The 25,509-nt window shown below is 63.0% G+C and overlaps 1 protein-coding gene across 3 annotated transcripts; it reads left to right on the top strand.

Annotated features, from left to right (window-relative positions):
- The first annotated feature begins 2,524 nt into the window (after nt 1-2,524).
- KIAA1522 (KIAA1522 ortholog) lies at nt 2,525-25,492 on the top strand. 3 transcript variants are annotated; one of them, XM_058856395.1, is made up of 7 exons: nt 2,525-2,897; nt 18,926-19,081; nt 19,287-19,342; nt 20,432-20,549; nt 20,916-21,032; nt 21,113-23,998; nt 24,663-25,492. In XM_058856395.1, the coding sequence occupies exons 1-7, from the start codon at nt 2,699-2,701 to the stop codon at nt 24,683-24,685; spliced, it is 3,555 nt and encodes a 1,184-aa protein (XP_058712378.1). In that variant the 5' UTR covers nt 2,525-2,698; the 3' UTR covers nt 24,686-25,492. The 3 variants fall into 3 exon arrangements, with proteins under 3 accessions (XP_058712378.1, XP_058712379.1, XP_058712380.1); XM_058856396.1 differs by lacking the exon at nt 2,525-2,897 and adding an exon at nt 9,977-10,245; XM_058856397.1 differs by lacking the exon at nt 2,525-2,897 and adding an exon at nt 17,290-17,482.
- The last annotated feature ends 17 nt before the right edge of the window (nt 25,493-25,509 follow it).

A 25,509-nucleotide genomic window follows, 5' to 3' on the forward strand; every position in this document is an offset into this window, starting at 1 on the left:
GCTTCTGTGGTTGGAAACCTTTATTTTGGATTTCACTTGGATCAGCGAAGCTCTTTGGAGACGTGGCAGAGTCTCTGGCTCCCCTGTCTCGTGGGAGCTGAGCTCTTGTGGGAGCTGCTGTGCCCAGGAGAATCCCGGGATCCATCCTGGCCCTGCAAGCGGAGTTACCCGGCTGGGAACCCTGCACGCTGCTGGCCCTGCAGCTCTCTGCGAGCTCTGGGGACCCTCCACGAAGTGCTGGTGCTTTAGGGAGCTCCTGGAGTTTCCTTCTCTTCTAGGGCTGGGACAACCTTCCTCTTCACCTTCCTCCTCTGCCTCCCTCGCCCCTCTGGTGGGAGCTCTCCCCGCAGTGTAACCGATACTCTCCCTTCTCTCACTGGGATTATTTTGGACAATGGTCCATTACTCCGTGCAAAAATATTTTTCAAACTGGTTCTGCTGCCACACGAGGAGGGAAAGATGAAAAATGGGATTTTTTTTTTTTTTTGGAGGCTAATGACTCGGAAGTCGAAGCCGGCAGCAGAAAGTCAATTAGCTCAAACATCCTAATTGGGGATTAGAATATCCTCAGTGCTGTTGAGCTCAGTGTGGGCCAGAAAAGCCCGGGGAGGAGCAGTGACATGCTCAACCTTCATCCTGGAAAGGAATGAATCCCCTGGGATCATGGAGGGGCACACATGTGCCAAGAAATTTCCGCCCAACTCTTTCCAGTACTCATTTCAATCCTGAGTTTGGGTTCAGCTGGGTGAAGTGAGGCAGAGACACAAAAGCACAGCAAATCCCAGCCTTTCCACAGGTGTCCCCCTGGGTCTGGATCCCCAGCCCTGGTCACCGGGAAGCAGCGGGATGCTCAGGTTTGCACAGCCCACAAGCGCCAGGGAATCCCACAGGAGATGCTGATGTGCTGGGAAGCCTGAGGGATGGACAGGCTTCTTGTTTTATAAATCCTTCCAGCCATTTCCAGCAGCTGGCAAACTCCTCCGGGCGTGGGGCCAGGCCCTGGGAGCATCCGGGAAGGACGCGGCTCCAACACAACCAACAGGAAACGCAGGGACCCAAACCTCTCAGAGCCAGGAGCGTGGAAATACAGCAGAAAACACCTTCTTTTCTTCCATCCAGGAATGTAAGAAACATTCTTCTTAGGATCATTCCCTTGGCTTTGCCACATGTCCTGTCACCAACTTGCTGCTGCTCCGGCCCGGTCCCTGTGTCTGCTGTTGTCCCCTCTCAGCTGGATCACAGAATCATGGAATGGTTGGTGTTGGAACTTGAAACTCATCTTGTTTCCACCCCCTGCCATGGCAGGGACACCTCCCACTGTCACAGGTTGCTCCCAGCCCTGTCCAACCTGGCCCTGGACACTTCCAGGGATCCAGGGGCAGCCACAGCTTCTCTGGGCACCCTGTGCCAGGGCCTGCCCACCCTCACAGGGAAGGATTTCATCTTGAAATCTGATTTAAATCAGATCGGAGTGCTCATGCTCCTGAGCAACGGCAGCTCATACTGCACGGTGAAATCCCCGCTTCCCTTTCCCAGGCAGCTCCTGGTGCTCTCCCAGCATCAGGCAGAGCTTGGCAGAGCCACACCAGGAGACTGAATCCCCCCTCGCCCTGTGCCCTTCCGATTTCAGGGAGCTGATTTATTATTAGCAGCAAGCAGCAGCGTGGCACAGGCTGTAGGCAGCGCCTTGGTGGCCTCAGGTGCACCCGGGTCGAGGAGAGCCGTGTCCCCTGGGCGCTGCCACCGGCGGTGACAGGGACAGAGTTACCCCCGGGACCGTCAGGGGAGGAACCGGCGGTGGCTGCGGGATGGGAGGGCAAAGGCAGCCAGCTCCGGCTTCTGTCCTCGGACAGGGACAGGGACAGGGACAGGGACAGGGACGGAGACAGGGACGGAGACAGGGACAGGGACAGGGATGGGGACAGGGACAGGGACAGGGACAGGGACAGGGACAGGGACAGGGACAGGGACAGGGACAGGGAAGGGGACAAGGGACAGGGATAGGGACAGGGACAGGGACAGGGACAGGGACAGGGACAGGGATGGGACAGGGACAGGGACAGGGACAGGGACAGGGACAGGGACAGGGATGGGACAGGGACAGGGACAGGGATGGGACAGGGACAGGGACAGGGACAGGGACAGGGACGGGGACAGGGACGGGGACAGGGACAGGCTCCCCCGGGGATGTGCGGGACGCCGCCCCGGGGATGACGGTGCTGGAATTCCGCGCTCCGATCCCGCTCGGGTGTTTCCCCTGTTCCCCAGCCTCCGGCTGATTCTCAGCACCTCGGGCGAGGAAAACAGGGTCCCGAGGGCTGGGATCAATGTCCCCGCTGTCCCCGCACCGCCCCCCCGCGCGGAGAGCCAGGGGACAAAGCCGGGAGCCACCGGGGAACGGGAAGAACACCCCGGGGAGCCCCGGCAGCCGCGGTGGCACCAAGGGGAGGGTCCCCGCTCCCCACGCCCCCGGGGCCACCTGCGGGCCAGGGGGGCGGGGGCCGGTGCGGGCGGAGCTCCCGCAGCCCGGCCCCGCCTCGCACAGAAACTTTCCGTCGGCGCCGGGAGCTCGGCGGGAGCCCGGAGCGGGGCCGGGGCTGCAGCCGGAGCCGGAGCCGAGCCGAGCCGGGCGGGCCCGGCCCTATGGGCAGCGGCTGCCGGCGGTGCGGGGCGCTGCGGGGCGCTGCCCGCCGCGGCCATGTCCGCCGGGGCTGCACCTGCGGCGGGCGGCGAGCGGGAGCCGGAGCCGGGCGGCGGCGGCTCCGTGGGGGCTCCCGAGGTTCCCCCCCGGAGGAAGAAGGGCCGGGCGAACTCGCTGCGCCGGGCGCTCAGCTGGCTCCGGGGCCGGCGGCGGCCGCCCAAGGACGGCAGAAGCTCGGGAGGGACGGAGGGAGCAGGTGAGGAGCGGGCGGGGAGGTGGCCACGGTGGCACTTAAGGAGGGGTCACGGTGGTGGCCACGGTGGAGGTGGGTGAGGAGATTTCAGGGAGCTGCTCAAAGAGATGTCGAGGTGGTGGCTAAGGAGGGCCAGGATGACCACCCAGTGGTGGCCACGGTGGTGTTGGAGTGATGGCAAAGCGTCGAGTGGTGGCTGTGGGAGTGGGCCAGGAGGTGTTGGGGTGGGGTTCACAGCGGTGGCCAAGGCAGTCGCCAAGGAGGGATAAGGTCGGTGGCTGTGGAGGGCTCAGGGTGGCCGCTGAGGGGTTGTGGCAGCGGCCAAGGAGGAGTCACAGCAGTGGCCATGGAGGTGGTGAAGGAGAGGTCAAGGTGGTGGCCACGGAGGCCGAGGAGGAGTTACAGTGGAAGCCAAGGAGGGTCAGGATGCTGACCCTGGAGGTGGCCAAAGAGGAGTCACCGTGGTGGCTGAACAGGAGTTGAGGTGGTGGCCATGGACGTGGCTAAAGAGAGGACACAGGAGGGACAGAGGTGCTGGCCATGGTGGTGGCCAGCTGGGGTGGAGTTGCTGGCCATGGTGGCAGCAGGGGAAGGAGGTGGCAGCCACGGTGGCAGTGGCCATAGGGGGCACGGTGGCCATCGCTGGGGTGGCAGCAGGATGGATCCGGCAGCCCCTGGCACAATCTCACCCCAGCCCCGAGGGCTGGTGCCGGTTCACTGGGTAGGTTCTCCCTGCGCTGAGTCAGAAGGTCACTGGGGCTGAGGGAAATCTGGAGAGATGCCAGGCGCTGCCACCTCCTCCTCCTCCTCCTCCTCCTCCTCCTGGGCAGGGTGTTTGCGTGCTCCAGGTGTGGCCCTTCCTGTCCCAGATATGGCCCTGACCCTGCTCTGTTCGTGGGTGCTGCCTCAGTGGCCCAGTCCCATCCCTGCCACCTTGAGCAGGACAATCCTGCAGGGGAAGCTGCTCTGGCTCCCCTCTCTTGGCCATCCTGGAGCTGCATTTTGGGGATCCACGGGCTCAGCCAGGGAGCTTTGGCAAAGCCATGGGTGCTGGCTTGTCTGGTCACGCTCCTCTCCTCGGCGCTCTTTTTGGCAGTGGTAGATGTCCTGACAAGGAAGGTATCACCCCAAAAGCCTCTCCCACCCCACACTGTCGGGGACAATGTGTGTGTCACACCCCTGCCCTCCCTGCAGGCACCTCTGGCAGGGATGTTTTGACTCTTTTGCCAAGGGAGAGGCCTTTTCTGTGGCATCCAAGCACAGCAGGATGCTGTCAGCCAGGACTTTCTTTTTCAGTTTGCTCCAGGGAGTGAATTTCCAGGCATGGAGAAGCACACGGGGATCTGTGATAGGACAGGAGTGGCCATGGGAAGGGAAAAGAGGCTTGGCAAGAGCTGAGCTCTCTGCTGGGCCGATCCATCGGATGCTGCCGGTGGCTCCTTCCCGGCCCTCCGTGTGTGGATGCTGCTGCCACAGCCCAGCACTGAAACCTGAGCAGAAAAAACGAGATGTGCTGGAGCATGTGATGTTCCTCTTCACGGCAGAAACGCCCCCAGCAGCTCTGCCAGCCCCTTTTTTCCATTTTCTTTTTTTTTCCCCCTGAAGTTGTACCAGCTAATCCTCAAAATGCCAAGTCACGGCCTGTCAGGGTCACAGCTTGGGCACCTCCTGCCTGTGCTGTGCTGCTCGCTCGTGCCACCAGGGCTCTGTCACTGCGCTGCCACCCTGCTGTCCCATCTGATGTGTCCAGGAGAGCTGTCCTGAGTGCCCCAGCCTGCGCTGGTGATGGAGAGGCCGGAGTGCCCCAGCCCCGGGGGGGCTCTTTTGGCAGCGCTGCCGTCCTGTGGGACAGGAGGTGCCCCAAATTCCCTCGTGGGACAGGAGGTGCCCCAAATTCCCTCGTGGGACAGGAGGTGCCCCAAATCCCCTCGTGGGACAGGAGGTGCCCCAAAATCCCCTCGTGGGACAGGAGGTGCCCCAAATCCCCTCGTGGGACAGGAGGTGCCCCAAATCCCCTCGTGGGACAGGAGGTGCCCCAAATCCCCTCGTGGGACAGGAGGTGGCCCAAATCCCCTCGTGGGACAGGAGGTGCCCCAAATCCCCTCGTGGGACAGGAGGTGCCCCAAATTCCCTCGTGGGACAGGAGGTGCCCCAAATCCCCTCGTGGGACAGGAGGTGCCTCAAATCCCCTCGTGGGACAGGAGGTGCCTCAAAGCCCCTCGTGGGACAGGAGGTGCCCCAAATCCCCTCGTATCTCCGCTGGTGTGCTGGAGAAGCACGGATGTGCAGTGGTTGCAGCTTGCCTGCGTGACTGAATCACCCTCCCCGTGCAATTCCAGCATGGAGAGCACGCCAGGAACCCCTCCCTGCTCCAGCGCCTCTGGCTCCGCTGCGGCCGCCAGCACACGCCGGGGTTACCGGCATCCATCCCCGTGGGATGGGGGATAAGGTTTTCCTGGAGGATGGGGGCCAGGATAGCTCAGGATCCTGGGCTGAGCTGTGGGAAGGGGAGGGGTGTTAGCCCCGGGTGTTTTCCGGGCGCTGGAGCCGGCTCTGACCTGCCAGGAGGCAGCGCTGGCCCTGCCGCCGACATCACGAGCCTTCGTGCAGCGGGACCAGCTGGGAATTCTTCCAAACATCAGCTGGGAGCTGTGGGAGGGGGAGAGGGGAGAGTTGCAGCAGGATCTTGCGGGCTCTGAGTGCCCTCAGCTTTCCCTGTGTCCGTGCGGGGTTTTGGATCAGGCCGTGATCACCCTGCCCTTCCCGCAGGTGGATTTGGGCATGGATTTAGGACAGGGCATATCTGACACTCCTGGCGGTGGGGAGGGGCAGTAGGATGGCTCCAAGGGGTGGGAGAGAGGGAATTCATCCCAGGGCACGTGGATCAGGGCTCATTCCTGAGCCTCTGCCCGCTCCGCTGTGGGCGCTGGCGAGGTCGGCATTGCTCAGCACTGAAATCACAGCAGCAGGAGGATGAGAGCATTTCCACTTGGGATCAATCCCGTGGGTCCGGCTATCAGAGATCCCATCTCTGGCTGCCCAAAGAGCTGAGCTGGGTAGAGGAAAGGCTCTGTAATCCCACTCATCAGCCGCCTCTCCGGGGGACAGCAGCGGCTCTGCGAGTGGGGGGTGGCTCCATCCCAGCTGGAATTGCATCCTCTGGATGCTGTGCCCTGTTTGGCTGCAGGTGCTATCCCAGCACCTCGCCTTTCCAGCCCTGTTTATTTCCACAATAACCTTTGGAGGCAGAGGAGTGATCAAGCCCTGGCGGGGAGAGCAGCTGGGCTGTGCCAAGGGTCAAACACAGAGCGAGGGTTTTGGGGTGTTTGGCTGTTCCCACTCCCTGCGCTGCATTTCTGGGTGCAGAGATGTAAACACAGCTCTGGGATGAAGGATGAGCTGGTGCTGGGATCCAGTGGATTTAATCTGCTTTTTTGGCTGCTGCTTTATCCGGCTTTTGCAACATTCTTCTTAATTCCTTGATGAAGTAAAGGAATCGATGTTCCAGAAATATTAAATTAGGGTTGGCTTTTTTTTTTTTTTTTTTTTTTTAATTTTCCATTTTGATGCCAGCTTAGTCCAGCAGCAATAATTTCCTGACTGGGGCAGGGGATAGTGATGTTAAAAATAAAGCTCACAGCTGCTTTGTAACAGCAGCAAGTGTTTGTTGGGACTGGGGATTGGCTGTGTGCGGGGTGAGCAGAGGGTGAGGGGCTGGGCTGAGCTTGGGATCGTGCTCAGTTCCTTCTTGGAAAGGGTTTTTAAGCACTGGGAGCTGTTCAAGAAACAACTGGATGTGGCACTCAGGGTTGACAAGGTGGGTTTTGATCACAGGTTGGCCTTGATGATCTTGGAGGGTTTTTCCAACCTTAATAATTCTGTGATTCTGTGACACTTGATGCCAAGGGGTGCATGTGAGCCCTGAAGGAAATGTGGGGCTGAGCTGTGGAATCTCCCGGGACAATTATTTCCTCCATCCTCTGCTGCCATGCACGGTTTGGTGTAAACACAGGGCTTATGTTTAGCCTGAGCTTCTCAGCTCAAAGGAGAGGGGAGAGGCGTGGGGATTGTTCCCGTTCGTGTGTGGGAATGAGTTTGTTAAGCTGCCAGAGGCAGAGAGTGACACTTCAGAAAATGTGAGCAGCAGGAATCCCCTGGCTGGCCTGGCACCGGCGAGCGGCTGGGCGAACAAAGAGAGGTGTGTCTGCAACCACAGCTATTCCACCTGGAGACAACTGGAAGAATTACTCCTGAGAATAACGTTCCATAAGATCCGATAAAACTATTTCAGCGGGGTCATATTTCCCCGTGGAAGGGAGGTCTGATTTCATAAGACAATATCATCATTGACTCGGACTCTGGCGGTGATGGGAACATAACCCGCTGCAAGGTGAAGAGCTGGGCGAGGATGAAGTGAAAAACCATTTCCCTGCCAAGCAGGAGCCAGAGCCGTGGGCTGGTCCTGCTGTGCAGGGATAAAATCCACCTCACCCTGAGCAGGGAGCTGGGCTCCCTCCACCTCTGCGGGCTGGAGCCGGACCTGTCATCAGCAGAGCCGGCCTGGACTCCGGCTGGAGCAGGAAATCATTTGAAACCCTTCTGGTTATGTATTTCTGTTAATGATTGGGGATCTCAAGTGGGGTTTTTGTGTTACCTTTGCCTCACTGAGCTTTACTTCCCCATGAAGGGAACAAGGGCTGAATTCCTTTCTCATTCAGGCAGCTCAGCTCCTGCTCTGTGTTTGCTCGGAGACGGAATCAGGTTTAGAAAACACCAGAAGGAGTGGGTGAAACACCAGGAGGGATGGATAGAGCGTGAGGAAGGATGGCTAGAGCACCAGGAGGGACAGATCTGTCCCCTGTGACAGCCCCATGGCTGGGCTGGCTGCTCTGACCGAGGGAATATGTGACTTTGGGAAGATCAGATGTGCTTGGGGCAGTCACACTGTGCTGACCAGATCTGTATCTCACGAGCAGCTTCTCTGCTGCTCAAAGCTCTTATCAGAGTTCTCAGGGAATAAAACCAGGGATTTCTGGCCTGGAGAAGAGATTCTGCCTGGAATCAGCATCTCTGCCCCCCCAGTTCCCTATTCTCACACATCCCTCGTGTGCTGGGGAGGCTGAAAATGCTCCCCCTCCTTTTCCTCCCCTCCCCTTTGGGCTGCACTGAGGTTTTAACACGAAGGAAGGAATTTTGGTGCTCAGCTGTCCCCACTGCCCAGGTTCCCTGAGCCGGATTCCTGCTCACAGCAACATAACCCAGGTGTGGGATGCAGGATGAGAGCAGGCCTGCCCACAGATTTCAGGAGGGATTTCAGGGGGGTTTGTGTAGCAATGAGGCAGCTCAGTGGGGTCTGTGGAGATGCTGGACCCTCCAGCCCCCCAAATTCGGCAGGGACTGAACCACGAGGCGCAGGAGGAGCTGAAGCTCGGCTCCACGTGGCTGCGAGTTCCCCCATCACAGTTGTTGCAGCTCGGAGAAGCCACTCGGTATTTTTGGCACACGTGGGCTCCGCGGGGTGCCCGGGGCTCGGCTCCCTCCCGGAGCTCTGCCGGCACATCCCAGGCTGTGCCCGGGGGCGGTGACGCCTCGGTGGCCGCGTTCCCTGAGCAAGTGCTGGCACGGAGGGCGTCTGTTTTGGGAGTGGAGGGGGAAGTGTCTCCCTTGGATCTGGGGCAGGCTCCAGCCTCTCTGTCTCTTCCAGGGAGACAAACACGAGGTTTGCTCCGTGTGGCTGCAGAGGAGCCCCCTGGGGCACTGGGGAGGGGTTCATGGTTTGGGATGGTCATGCCAGGGATGCTGGAAGGTGCTGGGCAGTGGGAGGAAGCCTCGGCCCAGCCTGGAGATGCCCCTGGCTGGCCAGAGGAGAAATGATGTCCCACAGTCACTGGGCAGAGACCTCTGATCTGCTGCTCTTGTGGCCAGGACCTTTCATCCCCACTGTCCCAGGGTGGAAGGGCTGCCCTGGGAACGGGGCACAGCCTGTGATGGCAAACAGGGAATATTTTACCACTGGATCCCCTCATCTCCTTAACAGCTTCCGCAGCAGATGGGGCAGCAAACCCACGGGGACAGTCCCTGCCCCACTGAGCGTGCCCTGGGCACCCAACCAAGCTGCTGAGGAGCTGAACCATCAATATTTCCACTGCTGAGAAGACTGAAGTCCAAAGATTAATTCGGTGCCGATCACCTTGGGAGGTCAGGACAAAGCTGCTGGTTGATCTTTAATTTTTTTCCTTTCTTTCTTGTACCACCTCCCCGGTTTTGTGCCTTTCCCACAAAACCCTCCTTCCTACTTATCCCAGCCTTTGATGAATCACCTAAGGAACATAAACATTGCCAGCAGGAATTGCCCACCGCTGCCTGCCTGGCTGACCCCTCCCTGCCCTCGCAACATTTAATGTTCTAATTAAAACTCAGGAGGGAAAAGCGGCCTTCGGGAAGGGGCCGTGGAGGGGCTGGTCCGGGCGGTGTGGGTTTGGAGCAGCAATTCCCGTGGCCTGTCCCCTGCCAGCCCTGGCTGATGGAGGAGCGGGGACTGGAGCCGGGAGAGGCCGAGGTGCACCCGGGGAGGGCAGGGGAAGGTGCCGGCAGTGTGAGCAAGGTGCTCGTGACTTGTCCCGGAGCCAGGAGTGGCCGTGGGGAGGGCGGCGAGGGGCTCCCACCCACCCCAGGCTGCGTGGGCGCTGGCATGTGGGTGCTCGCCCTGGCTTTGGGCAACGGCCGGACCCAGCCCATGGCCTCGGGCGCTTTGCTCCAGCCTTGCTAGCCCCGTCCTAAACTTGGGCGAGGTGTCCCCCTCCCCAAAACCCACTGAGAGGGGGTACAGCGTTGTAGCCGCGCTTGTCGGAGCTGGGGCCAGCCCGAGGTGGTGGCAGCGCGGCGAAACTCCAGGGAGGTGCGAGCAGGGCTGGAGGCGACATCCCTGCCCTGCTCTCCCTGCGCTCGGGGCTGTTTGGCCACCGGGGCGTCTCCTTGCAGCCTCTCGGTAGTGCCGAGGCACCCCCGGCGCAGGGATGGGGCTGGGAGGGTGCAGAGGGATCCGCCGGGTGATCCGGGCAGGCCCCTCCTCTCTGCCCGTTCCATTGGCTCCGGCACGGCCGCCTGCGAGCGCTCAGCTCCGCCGGGGCCGGAGCGATGGGAACCGGCGGCTGAGAGCCGTCATCTGCCGGGGCCGCCCGGGCCACACCGGAGCCCGCTCGGCTCGGCCATGTAGCACCGCGGTGCCCTCCACCCGCCCGCGGTGGAGGCGACAGCGGCCTCATGGGCAACGCGCACCGCAAGAGGAGCCCGGCGGCCACCAAAGCCGGCTCCTCCTGGCCCTTCGGCCGCGCCGGGAAGCCCAGGGCAGGTAGGAGCCGTGGGGATGGGGCGCGGGGGGGGTCCCCGCTCGGGGAGTTGGAAGGGAAAGTTCGCTGGTTGTGTTGTGCCGGGCTGGAGAGGGGGGTGAGGGGGAGGTTTGGCTCTGCCTGCCCTGTGCTGGGGGGTCAGGATCAGCCCCCGAGGCCGGTGTGGGGCTGGGGGAGCCCCCCTGGCTGCAGGCAGGGCTGTGCTGACGCGCCGGGGAGCAGCCGTGGGCTCGCCGCGCTATCGGGACGGGATCAGCTGAATTAGTTACTGATTTGTTTTCCAAGTGGGATCTCGGCGCTGCCCGGCGTCGCTTTCCTCCCCCGGCCCCCCGCTCCCATCCCGTGCCTCGGTTTCTCTCGCTGTGCCGCGGGGAGAGGCGGATCGGGGAGTGTTTGCAGGGGCTGCTCCCCCTTCGCCGTCCCCTCGCTCTGCGTGTCCGTCTGTCCGTCTGTCCGTCTGTCCGCGCACCGATCGCTCCGCTGCTTTATGCTCCGTCTCCATGGATGCCATTGGAAAGCCAAGGAGGAAGCAGGGGCCGAGATCTTTCCTGCAGGGGAAGGAGGGGTCCCACGCCAGCCTGGACCCACTCGCGGGACAGTGAACCCCGTGGGGTGCCTGGTGAGCTCCCTCCGTGGCTCCTCCAACAGGGCAGGCTGAAGCCAGCAGGGAAAGTGTCCCCATCGTCCCCATCCCGGGGCTGTTGATTCCCCCGCTGGTGTCATTAAAGTGTCCCTGTGTCCCCAGCCCAGCCTGAGCCAGGGAGGAGGCTTGGCAGGATCATAGGAACGGGGATAGCAGGACAAGGCCGGGTGTTTTCCCCCACCAGCCCTGCGGGATCCTCGGCCCTGCTGTCCCTCCTGCTCCGTTTCTCTCGGTCTTTACAGGCAGCAACCAGCAGGTGCGTGAGCCCAGCTGTCCTCAGGGTAAACAGGGTCTGGAGGCAACTCTGCACAGGCTCGGGGCCACCACTCCAAGCAAAAGCATCCCAGAGGTGGGGCCTGGCGTGGGGAGACCCTGCGGGTGCGCAGGGAGAGAGCGCTGGAATGTCCTGGCTGAGAACATCGGCTCGGTGCCTGGGGAAACTGAGGCAGGAGGGTCACACATCGCCCATGGCCGTGCTGGGACAGCATCTCCTTCACCACACGCTCTCTGCCATCCTCCTCGCCCGGTGGCTGCAGGCTCCTCTCTGCTGCGCTTGTCCTCCTGTCGTGGTCTCCGTGCAGGAAGGGCTCGGTGCCGTAGCTGCGATCCCCGGCACATCCTCAGCCTTTCCATGGGGCATTCCTGTCCACGCCTCCATCTCCTCTCCATCCCCTGCCAGCCTCGGGTGTCCCTTGTCAACCCCTGAAGCAGGACCGTGCCACCCTTCCCCAGGGCTGGCTGGGAGAAGCGCTGCTCCATCTCGGGTGCCCTGGAACGGGCGGGATGTGGGACTCATCCAGCCGGGGCAGATCCTGGCGCTGGGGCCGAAGGCCGTGGGGTGGAAGGTGCTGAGAAAACATGGGGCGAGTTGTGTTTGTTCTCTGCGACGGCTCCATGGCAACGGCGCGGCGGCCACAAAGCCAAAGAATTTGCATTGTGTCGCTTCAGCATTTCGGAGGGCGCAGCCGGGATCACCGGCTGGGGGCAGGGTGTGCCGGTGAGCTCGGCTGCGCCCTCCGAAAGGCTCCGGCCCCCTCCGGCGCTCCCCCTGCAAGACCCTGGGTGCCTCTGGATTTTGGGCTGGAGAATAATCGCATATGGCGGGCGGCTGGAGCAGTGTCCCCAGTTCGTGTCTCTTTGGTGACTGGAAGCTAAATTTGGCCCTGACGTGCCCGTTGTTGGTGCATCAAGCCCGGGCAGGCACTGGCAGATGGTTTTGTGCTTGTGCCGTGTGTGCGGTGGCGTGGGCACTGCCTTTGGGTGCCGAGGGGACACAACGGGGGTCCCCAGGGACGGGGTGGGCGCGGCCGAGGGCTCCGAGGTGGCTTTGCCGCTGCTCCCTGCCCGAGCCCACCCAGTGCCAAAGCCACGCTCCCCGTGCCCATTTCCCCGTGCCAGAGCGGGGCCTGGCTCGCTCCGGGGGCATCCCCAGCCTCTCGTCCCTGGGCTCGTCCATGCCGGGGAAGGTCCTTGAGCCCCAGGGAGACCGAAGCCTCTTATCGGCTCCTTATCGGGGCTCCCCGCCGGGCCCTGCTGAGTCAGGGCGCAGGAACGCGGCTGCTGGCAGCGGGGATGGCAGCTCTGGGTGCGGGCTCACCCGGCTGGGGAGGGGAAAAAAAATCATGGAATGGTTTGATTTGGAAGGGGACCTTGGAGCGCTCATCCCGTTCCACTCTCCATCATGGGTAGGGACATCTACCACTATCCCAGGCTGCTCCAACCTGGCCTGGAACGCTTCCAGGGATGGGGTATCCAAATGCCCCAGGGGTGGTCTGTGGCTGTGAGCGTTCCCAGCAGCAGCGGCAGCAATTCCGGCTCCTGCGGGGCAGCTCCAGTGTGGGCTGAGCAGCTCTGGGCTCCTGACAGCCTCTCCCCGTGCCAGCCCCACGCTGGGCCGGCTTCGCAAACACCCGGGGGAGCGGATGAGGGCAGGGGCCGATCCCGGCGGGGGCCACGCCGAGATTTACACAGGCGCTTTCTCCAGCCAGCATCCTGCTGCGGCCGGCACATCCGAGCCCTTCCCGGTGCCCCCTCCTGCTCCTGGAGCAGGGGAGGAGGCGATCCGCGGGTGTCCCCGGCAGGCAGCGGCCGCAGCTCTCGGCTTGGCACGCTCCCATCACCGACAGGCAGGGATGGGACCTGCCCTGTGGCTCTGGGTTATCCCCAACCCCATCTCGGTGGCAGCTCCTCTCCCCATCCCACATGGCCGTGTCCAGCTCGCTGGGAGGAGGATCGGCACCTCCGCAGCGTTTCCTTGGAAAAGCCCCGCGGGCTTGGGTGCTGCTTGCGAGGACGGGGGATCCGTGCACGGAAAAAACCTGCAACGTCTTGTCCTTAATCCGTCTGCTGGGTTTGCTCCTGCGTGGAGCCCGTGCCTGCTGTGACAGGCAGAGCCTCTGCTGTGGCAAGAGCACCTGGGTGCCCTGCAAACAGCGGGGGACAGCCAGCCCGTGGGAGCTGCAGGACACCGAGGGAAGGGCGTCAGGGAGTGATAAAGCTCTGAAGTATGGAAAGAGGAGGTGTTGGTGGCCCAGCCCTGGTCATACGTGCCACCGGTGTCACCCTCTGCGGCCCCGGGTGACTTTCCAGGCTCTGCCCGCAGCCCTCTCCCGCCCTGCGCTCCCCATCTGGGATGTTCCCGCCCGGATCCGGCTCCTGGCTGGGGAAGGCTGTTATTTACCTTCAAACCTGTTTGGTGGCTTCTCCGGGGAGGGGACGAGCGCGGGGTGGGGACGCGGTGGGATGGAGGCTCTCTGGGCTGTTGAGGGGGCTGGGAATGGGGGTGGTCCTGCCCCGGGACCTCTCTGGTCTGCTGCCAGCCCCTCTCCTGGATCTGGGATAACTCAGGGAGCAGGAGACACTCTGTGTCACCTCAGGGCTGGCTGTGGGGCAAGTGTGGGACAGCAGAGAGGTCGGGGCCCGTTGCACAACCCTGTGTGCTCCTGTCATGACAGCAGCCGTGGCTGGAGGCGATTGAAGCCACAGCTCTGCTCCAAACGGGATTTCACCCTGCACCAGCTCCTTGGCCAGAGCCTGCTGGCTCACCGAGGTGATACCAGGCAGCTTTTCCTGCTGTGATTTAGAGGAAGAAAAAAAAAAAAAAAGATCCAAGTTTGTTTTCCCAGTTGAAATTAATTTTAGTTCAGCCTCTGCGTGGGATCGTGTTTGAGAGCCGAGCCAGCAGCGTGGATCGGGCGGTGTTTATTTGCTTGGTGGAGATGTTTTCCTGGCTGGAGCAGCCCCCCAGGTGTGGCCGAGGGCAGGCTGGCAGCAGGGGCTGTGTGGCCAGAGCCACCGTAAATATTATTGTGCTCTCACCCTGCCTGGAGTGCTCAGCAGTGTGTCCCAGGGTGTGGATCCTGTGCTGAGACGAGGATTTGGGGAACGGGTTGGTTGTCTTTGGGAGCTCCCAGACACCCTAAAGAGTTGAAGGTTGCAAAAGGAGCAGAGGGGCTGGATAAGATCCCTTCCAAATCAGAATATTCTGTGATAGTGGAGCTCAGCTCTGTCAGGGTCCATCCAGGTCCTGACAGCTCCATAGAACTCTCAGGAATGGGGTTCATGGTGTACCCCTCGGGTGTTATCCATGCCTGTGGCATCTGCAGGCAGCTGGGAAGCAGAGCAGTCCCCAGGCCTGGGAGGGACCCCCAGAGTGGTGGGAGGGCACCAACCCCATGGGGCAGGGGGGACTTCTCGCTCCCCTCTGTGCTGCCGGGAGAAGGGAGACAAAGGCTCCATCCCGCAGAGAGCAGGACACAGGTGGGCTCCCCTGGGGACCTCGCAGCCCCTTCCCGTCCCCCTCCTCCCCATTTTTCTGCGGTGAGTCAGTGGCGGTGGAGGGGCGGGCAGGGACCCGAGCCGTGCGGGGAGCAGGCAAGTCGGGGCAGTGCCGAGCAGGCAGAGATGGATGTTTGCAGCCCAGCCCGGCCAAACCTGCTGCTCGCAGGAGGCACAGGCCAGGCGAGGAGGGGGACAGGAGCTGGGATTTTCTCTCCTGGCTCTCTCCAGGTGAAGAGCAGCGGTGTAAGAGCTGGGTCAGCGCCGAGTTCTGTTTGCAGCATCGGGCTGGGCGGCCCTGGCCGCGTTCTGTGGGGTCCCAGTCCTTGTGCAGCCCTTCCCATCCTCACTGGTACCTCCAGCCCGTCTCAGGCAGAGCTGAAGGCGGCGTGCCTGGGGTTCCCTGTCCCTTCCCATCGTCGTGCCTCGTTCCAGGGATGTTTTGCTCCCTCTGGAGCAGCAGGTACCAGCTCCGAGCCGGGAAGCCCATCCTTGAGAGCTGAGAACCCTCCGGCTCCTTGGCTCCTTATCTGGGAGAATCCCGCTGCCACGTGTGGCCAAGGCACGTGTGTCAGCCGAGCCCGGAGGGCACGGGGCGATCCAGGATGCTCCGCAAGGAATGCGCAGGGGCCGGGACACCGGCTCCAACCGGGCGTGTTGCTACCGGCAGCGGCTGCAGCTGCAGCGGCTTCCCCGTCCCAGCGGGACCTGCAGCCTCTGCGGCAGGATCAGGGCTCTCTCCCTCCTGGATTTCCAGCAGTTTCCAGCAGTTTCACCCTGTGCTGGCAGAGCTGGGGTGAGGCCGGCTGGGTGAGGATGATGAGGTAGCGAAGGTCACAGGGAGTGGGAGAATTGCCACGAGGCTCCTCCGTGGCTGGGCAGCGTCCTGCCCTGGCTGAGCCCTGGATTATCCTTTGGGAGACTGCAACCACCCATGCTGAGCTCCTCCTCAGCGGTGTCACCCTCGGGAGAGGGACACGTCTCCATCAGTGAGGGATGTTCTCCAGCTCCTCTGTGTGGGCAGTGGGCCACGGGCAGGAAGGTGGAGCAGGGCCAGACTGTCTGCCAGCACCTGGGAATGTCCTCATGGCCCTGGAAGGAGCTGCCACGCCTGTTGCCACCAGAAGAGCTGCGGGGATGAAGCTCTGCTCTGCCTGGGTCCTGCACCAGCAGCACAGGAGGGGCTGTCTCCATTCCTGGGGGAGCTCTTGGTGCCTGTTGCAGTCCCGTCTCTGTGGGCAGAGCTGGAAGGCTGGGCCCTTGCCCGTGGAGCCAGGAGCAGTGTCCCTCTCGTCTGCCTCCAGCCATGGCCCTTTCTGGGCTCATGACATTCTGCCCAGAGCAGAGGGCAGTGCTCAGCGCAGCACGTGCCTGCCTGCTTTGTGCATCCTCAGCCCTTTCATTATGCTCCTTTTCCACTTGTGCTGTGGGAAGAGCTGGGGAATGTCTTTCTGTGGCCACCGGCACCTTCTGGGGAGCGTGTGGCCAGCAGGGCCTGTCCTGCCCGTGCTGTGCAAGTGCTGGGTCAGGCACAGCCAGGGAGCTGCTGGCGTTTGGGGCCGTGGCCCTGCTGGAATTCCAGGGATAAAATCCTTGCTGAGCCCAGAGCTGCCTGGCTGGGGACACAGAGATGCCCTTGACAAGGTCAAACTGTGCCTTGGGCTGCAGAGTCACTGCCTGGAGCCTGCTGGGACCCTGAGTTGGGTGACACTGCTCTGTCTGCAGCCCATGCTGTGTCGTGCTGGAATAAACCCTGGGCACAGCCCGTGGGGAGCTGCAGGGCAGGGGGCAGAGGGTTTGGCACAAGGACACGGCTGCCTGCTGGGTAAACACTGTGTGCTGTTCATCTTTTGAGGTAAAACACCTATAAATGGTGGGGATGGAGCTGCCAGAGGTGCTGGGCACGCACTGCCCTGGGAGAACCCCCATGGTGGGGACAGTGACCGGCAGTGCCAGGGTAGTGCCACTGTGTGACCGCCTGGCATTTCTGCCCCTGCTTTCACCTGCCTCCGCACCAGCAGCTGGAGCTACTGGTTAGACTGGTCCCAGACCTGGTTTTCCCCCAGTGCTGCCAGCCCTTGTGACCGTGACGTAGCTCGAACACCCTTTGCTCCATCCTGGCTCGTGTTCCCTGCCGGGATTGGGGCTCTCATGCCCTGGGGGGCACTGGGGGCAGGCGAGCATGGGGAATGTGACGCTGCTGCCTGTGCTGTGTCATAGCCCAAGGTGGAAAAGCCTCCCAGTTTCTCCCGGTTGACCGCACCGTTGTGGAAGCGAGCAACTGGTTTGCAGCCGTGCCCAGCGGGGTCCTGAGGGGTCCCAGGGGTCCAAGAGGGAGGAGAAGGGGAAATGCTGGCCCCGAGCCTGGAAGAACAGATCCCTGCGGTCCGTGCCGTGCGTGGGAGGAGGCGGGAGGGCCGGGGGGAGCGAGCCGGAGCCAGAGGAGGGGCCCCCTCTTTCCTTCTCCCGCGGGCGAGGAGCGCGGTGGGCGCAGCTGGGACTGTCCCCTCCTGCCACCGCGCAGCCGTCCCCGGCTCAGGCTGCTCCCTGCTCGCCAGCAGCAGCTGCGCCGGAGCGGCTTCGCCTGGCCGAGCATCCTCCCGCCCGTGCGGATGAGGACGGAGGGAGGGAGCTGGGGGCCGCCGGCATCCGCCCCGCCGGCACACGCCGGGTGAGAGCAGCCTCGGCACAATCGGCTGAGCCTCCTCGGGGGGCGGCGGAGCCCCCCTTCCCTGGGGAGCAGACCCTCTCCCCGGCCACCATGGTGGTTTTCATGGGCAGGAACCTCTCCTCGCTTCTGGCTTTCTTCAAGAAGAAGGGTGAGTGAGCAGCGGGCAGGGAGGGAGGCAGGCAGGGAGCAGAGCCTTGTCCTTACACAACCCCTGCCCGCCGGGACCCCCCCGGGCCGGCCCGGGGTGCTCGCCCACCCGCGGAGGGCAGGGGGGCTGCCACCCCCGGGGGAGGGCAGGGAAGGTCACCCCAGCCCTGGCGTCTCCCCTGCGAAGTTACCGGAATAAATCACTGCGCTCCTCTCCCCGCAGGGCAGCTCCGAGCGTGTCTGGGGGGTGTCAGGCGAGGGGCTGCCCGAATTGGGGGAGAAAAGGGGATTAGGAACAGGGGGGGAGCGGGGGCTGTGGGTATCTTGTGTCCCCTGCAGGGATTTTGCACCAGCACAGGGGACCCGTGTGGCAGTGCCGGGCTGGCCGTGCCCCGCTGCCCGCTCACACCGGGGCTGCTGGCGGAGGCAGAGGCCGGCATGGCGGCAGGGAGGGAGGGAGGGAGGCTCCATTGTTCCAGGCCTGCTCCTTTGTGTGCCGGAGTCGGAGCACGGCCGCCTCGCTGCCTGGCTGGGCTGGCCCTGAGGGGACACCCGGGGAACACAGGGGACAAGGGGTGCTGTGTGCTGCTGGCCGTGCTGAGCAGCAGGTGCCCGTGGCCCCGGGGTGCCGCCGCCAGCCCCGACGGCTTCCTGCGCTCGCCCTTCCCTTCCTCAAATTTGTTTTTTTGTTTTTTTTTCTCTGGGCAGGAAGAGTTTGAGGCTTCGCTCAGGCGTGTGGGCAGGAGCGGGCAGGGCTGTGCCACGGTGCTGCAGTGCCTGGGCTGGGTGATGCCAGGGCTGGGTGATGCCAGGGCTGGGTGATGCCAGGGCAGCCCCTGGCCGTCGGCACAGCAGGGTGGCAGCAGTGGTGGCTGTGGGGAGGGGGCTGCAAGGCAGGGAGTGAAGGCTCTGTAAGAGGCAGATGGGGTGTTCAGCATCCAGCGGGGTTTGGAGCAGGGATTTGGGTCCCCTGGGATCTCTGCTGCTTGATGTGCCTCAGTTTCTCTCTTGTGTGCAGTTCCCAGCCTGCCTGGGCATGGGGGGAGTCCTTGCTCTTGGGGTGATGAGCAAGACCTGGGAATGACGCAATGCTTGGAAGGGAAAGTCATCCTCCTTCCATCCACATTTAATCCCCTCCTGTGCTGCCCCACACAATTCACCACCTCGTTAGCTCCTAACGAAGGTGCTGGGGAAGGTGGGTGGTCCCACATCCCAGAACCGCTTTGGTGGTGGGGAGAAAACCAGTGGAGACATCCCGACTGCAGAATATCGACCGGCCGGGCAGAGCCGTGGGATGGGATTTCTCTCGGTGTTTCCAGCGCCCGGTTTGGAGCCGATAACATCGTCCTGAGGTGGTTGTCACCAGCCAGAACTCACCCCCCGTGGGTTGGGACACCCTGGTGGCAGTGTGGCCGTGTCCCAGCTGAGCCCTCTGTCCCTGCAGGCGCTGCCAAGGGCGAGGGTGAGAAGCGGCTGAGCGTGCAGTACACGGCGGGCGAGGAATGTCCCGACAACGTCTTCTTCCCCAGCACGCGGCCCCCGCACCTGGAGGAGCTACACAACCAGGCCCAGCAGGGGCTGAAGTCCCTGCAGCACCAGGGTAGGTGTTCCCAGCCCCAGGGTGGCCTTGGGGACACGGTGGAAGGGCTGTCCCCAGCTCCTGGCTGGCCGGGCGGTGTGGGCGGCGCGTGGGGCTGACCGGAGTCCAGTGCTGGTGGCTGGGCTGTGCAGGGGGCACCGTCAGCTCGGCAGCTGCTTCCTCCAGCTCCCCTGGAAGGGATTTACCTTCTGTCTTCCCTCCACAGAGAAGCAGAAACAGACCAAAAGTGCCTGGGACCACGGGGACACCAGCAGCCTCCAGGTGAGCCCTGCCAGGTGGTGCTCTTGGGGTGCCCTGGGAGTGAGGGGACACAGGGTGGCTCTTCTGCCCTCCCTGGTGGTGTTTGGGGGCACCCTGGGAGTGAGGGGACACAGGGTGGCTCTTCTGCCCTCCCTGGTGGTGTTTGGGGGTAGACAAGCAACCAGCCAAAGTGGCAGGACCATGTCCAGGGGGGTTGTGGGGCGGAACTGGCTGTGTGTCCCTTGGTGTTGCCCCCTTTGCCCCTTGACAAACTGCTCCATCCTCAGCCTCGGTACATCCTGCTCTGCCCTGTGGGGCTCTGCCAGGGTCCCCCCTGTCCCCCTGGTGTCCCCTGGGAGCCCTGACTGAGGAGAGATGACGTGGTGGCATGGTGGGGACTGTTGGCCATATCCAGCCTGTTGCCTGTGCTCCTCCCCAGCTGCAGATGAGGAGAAACTCCCCCTCTTTTGGCCAAGCTGAGCTTTGGCAATCCCCGGGCTCTGACCCCGCTGCCAGTGCCTCGCACGCCTGTGTTTGCTCAAGCTGTTGCCTCTCGTTGGTTCTCAGCCCCTTTCACCCCTTGGAAGTGGGGAACTGGAAACCCCAGGATGGGCAGAGCCACGGGGGGAGCGAGGTGGAGGGGTCAGGTTAACTCAGAAGTGTCTCATGCCAACCTGTGCCGGGGTGGTTTGGAGGGATGGGGACACTGGAAGCTGTGTCCAGCATGGGGCTGTGTCCAGGGAGTGCTGGGGGTCCTGCCTGTCCCTCTCCCAGCCCAGCAGCCCTGGGCTCTGGGGCACAGCAGGGCTGGGAACACCCATGGAGTCATTTTGGGCCTGGCAGTTCCTTCAGGTGCTCCTTGTGTTCACAAGAGCCCATCTCTCCTGCTCTCCGGGGGGCTGCAGAGCCATGCGGGCTCCCAGGGGCCGCTCCCAGCCCTGCTCCTGGTGGGAGGACTCTGGATGCCGGCGTGGCTGACTCAGCCTTTGGCCCTCGGAAGAGCTTTTGTCTCGGCTGCAGTCAGTTCGCGGCGGGGAAGGGGCCTGGCCGGGGCTGGGACAGCTCTGTCCCCGCAGCCCGGGCTCTGCTGAGCCCACCGTGTCCCCACAGTCCTGCCCATCCTCGGAGGATGACAGCCTGTCCTTCCGGAGCCAGGCGGCCTCCTGTGCCACAGACAGCGCCTCTGAGGATGCCCTCTCCATCCGCTCCGAGATGATCCAGCGCAAAGGTACCCGGCTGGGGGCTGTGGGATGGGGGCTCGCCAGGGGGGTTGGAGAGTGCAGGGCAGGGAGCTGGGCTCTGCCTCGGTGTGGCCACGAGCCAGAGCAGGGATTTGGGGGCCCTTGGGAGAGATGAGAGTGGCTCTGGCTGAGTCAGAGCATTGGGGCTGGGCGAGGGGGATGGACAGAGAGAGACAGACAGACACACACCGTCTCCTCCCTGCTCAGACTGTGTGGTTGGTGCCTCTCTGGGCTGTTCCAGTGCCTGAGCCTGGCTTATCTTAGAGGATCTCAGTGGAAAGTGCTGGGGACACTGGGGACACCCTGGCCAGGGCCCTCCTCACACCAGCTGGACCCTCTCACACCTCTTGTAGGTTCCACTTTCCGACCACACGACTCCTTTCCCAAATCCTCAGAGAGGGCTGGCAAGAAGAGGAAAGAGAGGAGGACGACAGTGCTGGGCATCCCCCAGCACGTCCATAAGGAGCTGGGTAAGCTTTGGGGGCAAGGGTGGATTTTTAGGAGCTGTTTGCCTTGGGATCACACTGAGGTCATCTCTCCCTGCCCCCAGGTCTCAGGAACAGCCATGGAGCCAAGGGACACGCCGAGGCGGATGTGCGAGGGCCAGCGGGCCGTGGGGACGGCCGGGCAGCGCAGCAGCCCCTGCTGAACGGGGGGCAGGTGTCCGGCGACACCGTCCGCATCCCCACCATCGATGGGAAGCTGCAGCCTCTGCCCGTGTCCGGCGGCGCCCGCGTCTGCCTGGGAGCGTTGGAGGAAGCGGATGCAGCCCTGCAGAAGCACATCAACAGGGTTTACTACGACGACAGCTTGCTGGGGAGGAAGACAGAGGCCAAGCTGTCACCCATGGTGAGGCCAAAGTCGCTGGCCGTGCCGGGCATGACCACCTACGCCAACCCCCCGGAGATGCTGGTCGGCCCCGTCATGTCCATCTCGCCCCAGGGCACCTACATGTCCAAGATCATCCCCAACGCCATCCTGCCACCCATGGTGGACGTGGTGGCCCTGACGAGGAGCAGCGTGCGGACGCTGAGCCGCTGCAGCCTCGTTTCATCCAGCCCGGCCTCAGTGCGCTCCCTGTCCCGCTTCTCGGAGCGCAGCGCCCGCAGCCGCGAGCCCTCCTCCTCCAGCGACAACTGGAGCCACTCGCAGTCCACAGAGACCATCGTCTCCAACAGCTCCACCATCTCCTCCCAGGGCGGCTGCGACCACCGGCAGCCCGAGGCGGGGCCGCACGGTGAGGCGGACGCGGCGGCTCGCTCCGACACCGACCAAATCAGCATCTACAGCTCCACCAGCTTTGCCAGCTCCTGCTCCAAGCCCGCTGCCGGCCTCACCCCTGCGGCCCCCGGGCTCCTGGGCGTGGGCAGCGGCCGTGCGTCCCCTGCCTACAGCACGAGCAGCCAGGCAGACGGCTCGGACACGGGCAGCCTGGCCAGCGAGCGCTCCTCCGCCCGCAGCGTCTCCCTCAGGAAGATGAAGAAGCCCCCGGCCCCTCCCCGCAGGACCTACTCGCTGCACCAGAAGGCTGATGGGGAGCCCAAGGTGCTGGGGCTGCCCCCCAGGCCTGACCGGCGGCCCCAGCGGGAGAGCAGCGCGCCCTGGTCCCCGCGGGCCGAGCCCTTCAGCCCCACGGGCGAGGATGAGGTGTTCTCTCCATCGCTGAGCGAGACCAGCAGCCTCCGCTCTGAGAGCCTGGCTGGCACCAGCTCCCCCGAGGCCTCGCGGGGCCGCCCCGGGGTGACGGTGGTGCTGAGGGAGCCCCAAGCTCAGGCCAAGTGGAGCTGCCCCGATGGGTCTGACCGCACCATGTCCCCTTCCAGCGGCTACTCCAGCCAGAGCGGGACCCCAACACTGCCCACCAAGGGGTTGGGACCTCCAGCTGTGTCCCCGGGCAAGTCTCAGCCCCAGAAGCCGGAGCGGGTCTGCTCCCTGCAGTCGCCTGTGCTCTCAGTGTCCTCCTCCCTCACCTCCATCTCCTCCTCGGCCTCGGACCCGACCCCCCCCGAGGCGCTGACCGCTCGCTCAGACCGGTTCATCATCCCGCCTCACCCCAAAGTTCCCGCTCCCTTCTCCCCTCCACCCACCAAGCCCCAGCAGTCTCCAGCCCCCTCCGGCCCTCTGCAGCCCTCACAAACCCCCCCAGCGCCCAGCACTGCCGGCCAGGAGCCCTCGGCCAAGTCCCCACCGCCGTCACCGCCGCCTGCCTACCACCCGCCTCCCCCGCCGGCCAAGAAGGTGGAGGGGAGCCCCCAGAGCAGCAGCGAGACCCTCAGCGACACCGCCTGGCCCCCGCCACCGCCGCCGACCCCCGAGGAGCACGACCTGTCCATGGCAGACTTCCCCCCTCCGGATGAATCCTATCTCTCCAGCCTGCCCGATGCCACCTCGGCCCCGGTGGACGGGCAGACGGCGACACCGATCCCGGGGGCTGCTTCTTCATCATCTCGGCAGCAAGAGCCGCCCACCGGGGCTCCACAGCCTCCGTGTCCCGCTGGGTCCCTTCCCACGGCCTCCGTGCCCCCGCCGCCGCCGCCGCCTCTCCCGCCGCCCTCGGCTCTGGCCCTGCCGCCCCAGATCAGCCTTAAGAAGGCGGCCAACGGGCCCCGGGCAGAGGCCAAGAAGGAGCCGGTGTCACGGAGCAAGAGCGGCCCCGTGGCCAAGGAGGACGCCAGCCTGCCCATCGTCACCCCCTCGCTGCTGCAGATGGTGCGGCTGCGCTCCGTCAGCGTGGAGCCTGCGGCCGGGGCCGGGGCCGGGGCCGGGGCCGGGGCCGGGGCTGGGGCTGGGGCTGAGGAGCGCCCGGCCCCACAGAAGCCCGTCCGCCGGTCCCTGTCCACACGGCAGCCGCCTCCTCCTCCTCCTCCTGCCCAAGACGCGGTGCCTTCCAACCAGCTCCACCACGCCGTGCACCTCAAGGCCGCCGCCTTGGCCTCCGCAGAGGCCGCGGAGAAGCCGCCGGGCGGCCGAGCGGCCCAGGCCGGCCCCGAGGGGCCCCCCGGGGACGGGCAGCTGTCCCCCAGGAACAAATCACCGGCCTCCACCGCCAGCTTCATCTTCGCCAAGAGCTCCAGGAAGCTGGTGATCGAAACCACGTCGTCCCCCGAGGCCCAGGCCGACCTGAAGAGGAACTTGGTGGCCGAGCTGATGAATTTCTCGGGGCAGCGCTCGGCAGCCCCAGCTGCTGCTGTCCCGCAGGGCCCCGGAAAGGCACAAACCCAGCGAAAACCTGGCAAGATCCCCCCTCCGGTAGCCAAGAAACCTTCGCTTGGCTCGGGGCCGGCTCCTTCCCCGAAGGCAGCGGGGGCAGAGGCGTTGGGCTCCCCGGTGCTGGACGGGGATGCCAAGGTGGAGGAGAGCAGGACTAAGAGCGAGCTGGCAGGGACAGAGGGCAGCAACACCACGGAGCCGCCGGCTCAGAGCCTCCCTACACAAGGTACGTGGGGTGGGAGCCACGGGATGATGCTGCTGGAAGTTCAGCCTCACTGCTCAGCAGCCTGAGCTAGACATTCCCAAGTGATAAATTCCCAAGTTACAAACACCCAGCACGGCTCCTGGGGTGTTAGAGCAGGGAGGCACTGGGGCTTGATTTTATTTAAAGCTCCAGCAGCTGGAGGAGCAGCTTTGGTCATGTCCTGAGTGGTTTTCATTGTTTCAGCTGAAACTGTGATCACTGAAGATGGGCAAGGAATGTTTTTTCCCCATTTCAGGAGCCCTTGGATGGGTTTAGGTTTCATTTTGTCACATATCTACAAATTTCTGGCTAACTTTAGGCCAGGGGAAAAGTTTTGTTGGAGTTTCTTTCCTGTATTTTTGCACGTTTTACAGCTAGCTTGTAGTTCAGAGTAAAGTCATAAGTGAATAAAAAAAAATGATATTAACCTTCACAAGCAATGCTTAAATGGAAACAAAAGCAAACAAACCCAAAACAACAATCAATCAATCAAGATGCTCAGCAGAAACAGACTTTACCACAAAATGTCTGTTTGAAAAACTGATGTACTTGGATGAAAAGGAATAAGAGCAGGAAGGGAGCCTGGTGGGGCTGGGGGAAGCTGGGATTCAGGGTGGCTGACGGGCTCTTCCCTCCTGCCTTGCAGATGGACGGGGAGACACGGCCTGAAGGACGACGCTGCAGGACTGGAGCCCCCACGGACAGGAATCCAAATCTCTCAGGGACCTGGGCAGGTCAATGGATGAGTGTGGAACTGGCAACTAACTTAATACAGGAAGCAAACAGCCTTAGCCTCCACGGCCTTGATGATATTTATGCAAAAATGGTGTTGGTTTCACTTTCCTAAGTACTACAGCTTTATTTTGCTTTTTTTTTTACTGGACTCAAGGCCTGTGCCCAGAGCCAGCACCTCCTCCCTGCCAAGCTGATGCTTGGTCTGGGTGTGTGGAACCAAGCAGCCCACCCAGAGGAGTTTGGGGGCCAAGGACAGCGGAGCTGGGGCCACTGCTGCCGGCCAGACAGGCCCACGAGGAATGGAAGCACTTTGGACAAGGGAATGAGAAGGCTTTGGCCACGACAGTGCCTGGGGGGATGCAAACAGGAACAGGAGTGGATGGAGGTGCTGGTTGGGAGGGATTGGGGCTTTGGCTCTTGATGGAAAGGCAAGAGGGGCTCGTGGTCAGCACTGGCCGCTTGCCACTTGCCACTGCCCAGCAGGAGGAAGGACCTGGCTGCCCCTTGAGCTGGCCTTGGGCTCTGGGGTAGAGCCTTGATTCTGTTTCTGTAAACTTGGGTCACATTTTGATTTCTTTGATTGTAAAAAAAAAAAACAAAAAACAAAACCACAAAACGAAAACCAAACGAAACAAACCCAACCAAACCAAACCAAACCGAACCAAACCAAAAACAACCGACCTTCTGCCGCCGAGTAGCTGCTCAGAGCTCTGTACCTGGCTGGTAAAAATGATGACCGAAGCTTGCTGCCTCCTGTT

This window comes from Poecile atricapillus, chromosome 24 (genome assembly GCF_030490865.1).
Source record: "Poecile atricapillus isolate bPoeAtr1 chromosome 24, bPoeAtr1.hap1, whole genome shotgun sequence".
Lineage (NCBI taxonomy): Eukaryota > Metazoa > Chordata > Aves > Passeriformes > Paridae > Poecile > Poecile atricapillus.

Bases quoted from the DNA above. Each gene is read 5' to 3' on its own strand.
- KIAA1522 (XM_058856395.1), top strand. From the start codon at position 2,699: ATGTCCGCCGGGGCTGCACCTGCGGCGGGCGGCGAGCGGGAGCCGGAG. The intron at 2,898-18,925 runs GTGAGGAGCGGG...CTGTCCCTGCAG, and splicing joins GGGAGGGACGGAGGGAGCAG to GCGCTGCCAAGGGCGAGGGT. The intron at 21,033-21,112 runs GTAAGCTTTGGG...CCCTGCCCCCAG, and splicing joins GCACGTCCATAAGGAGCTGG to GTCTCAGGAACAGCCATGGA.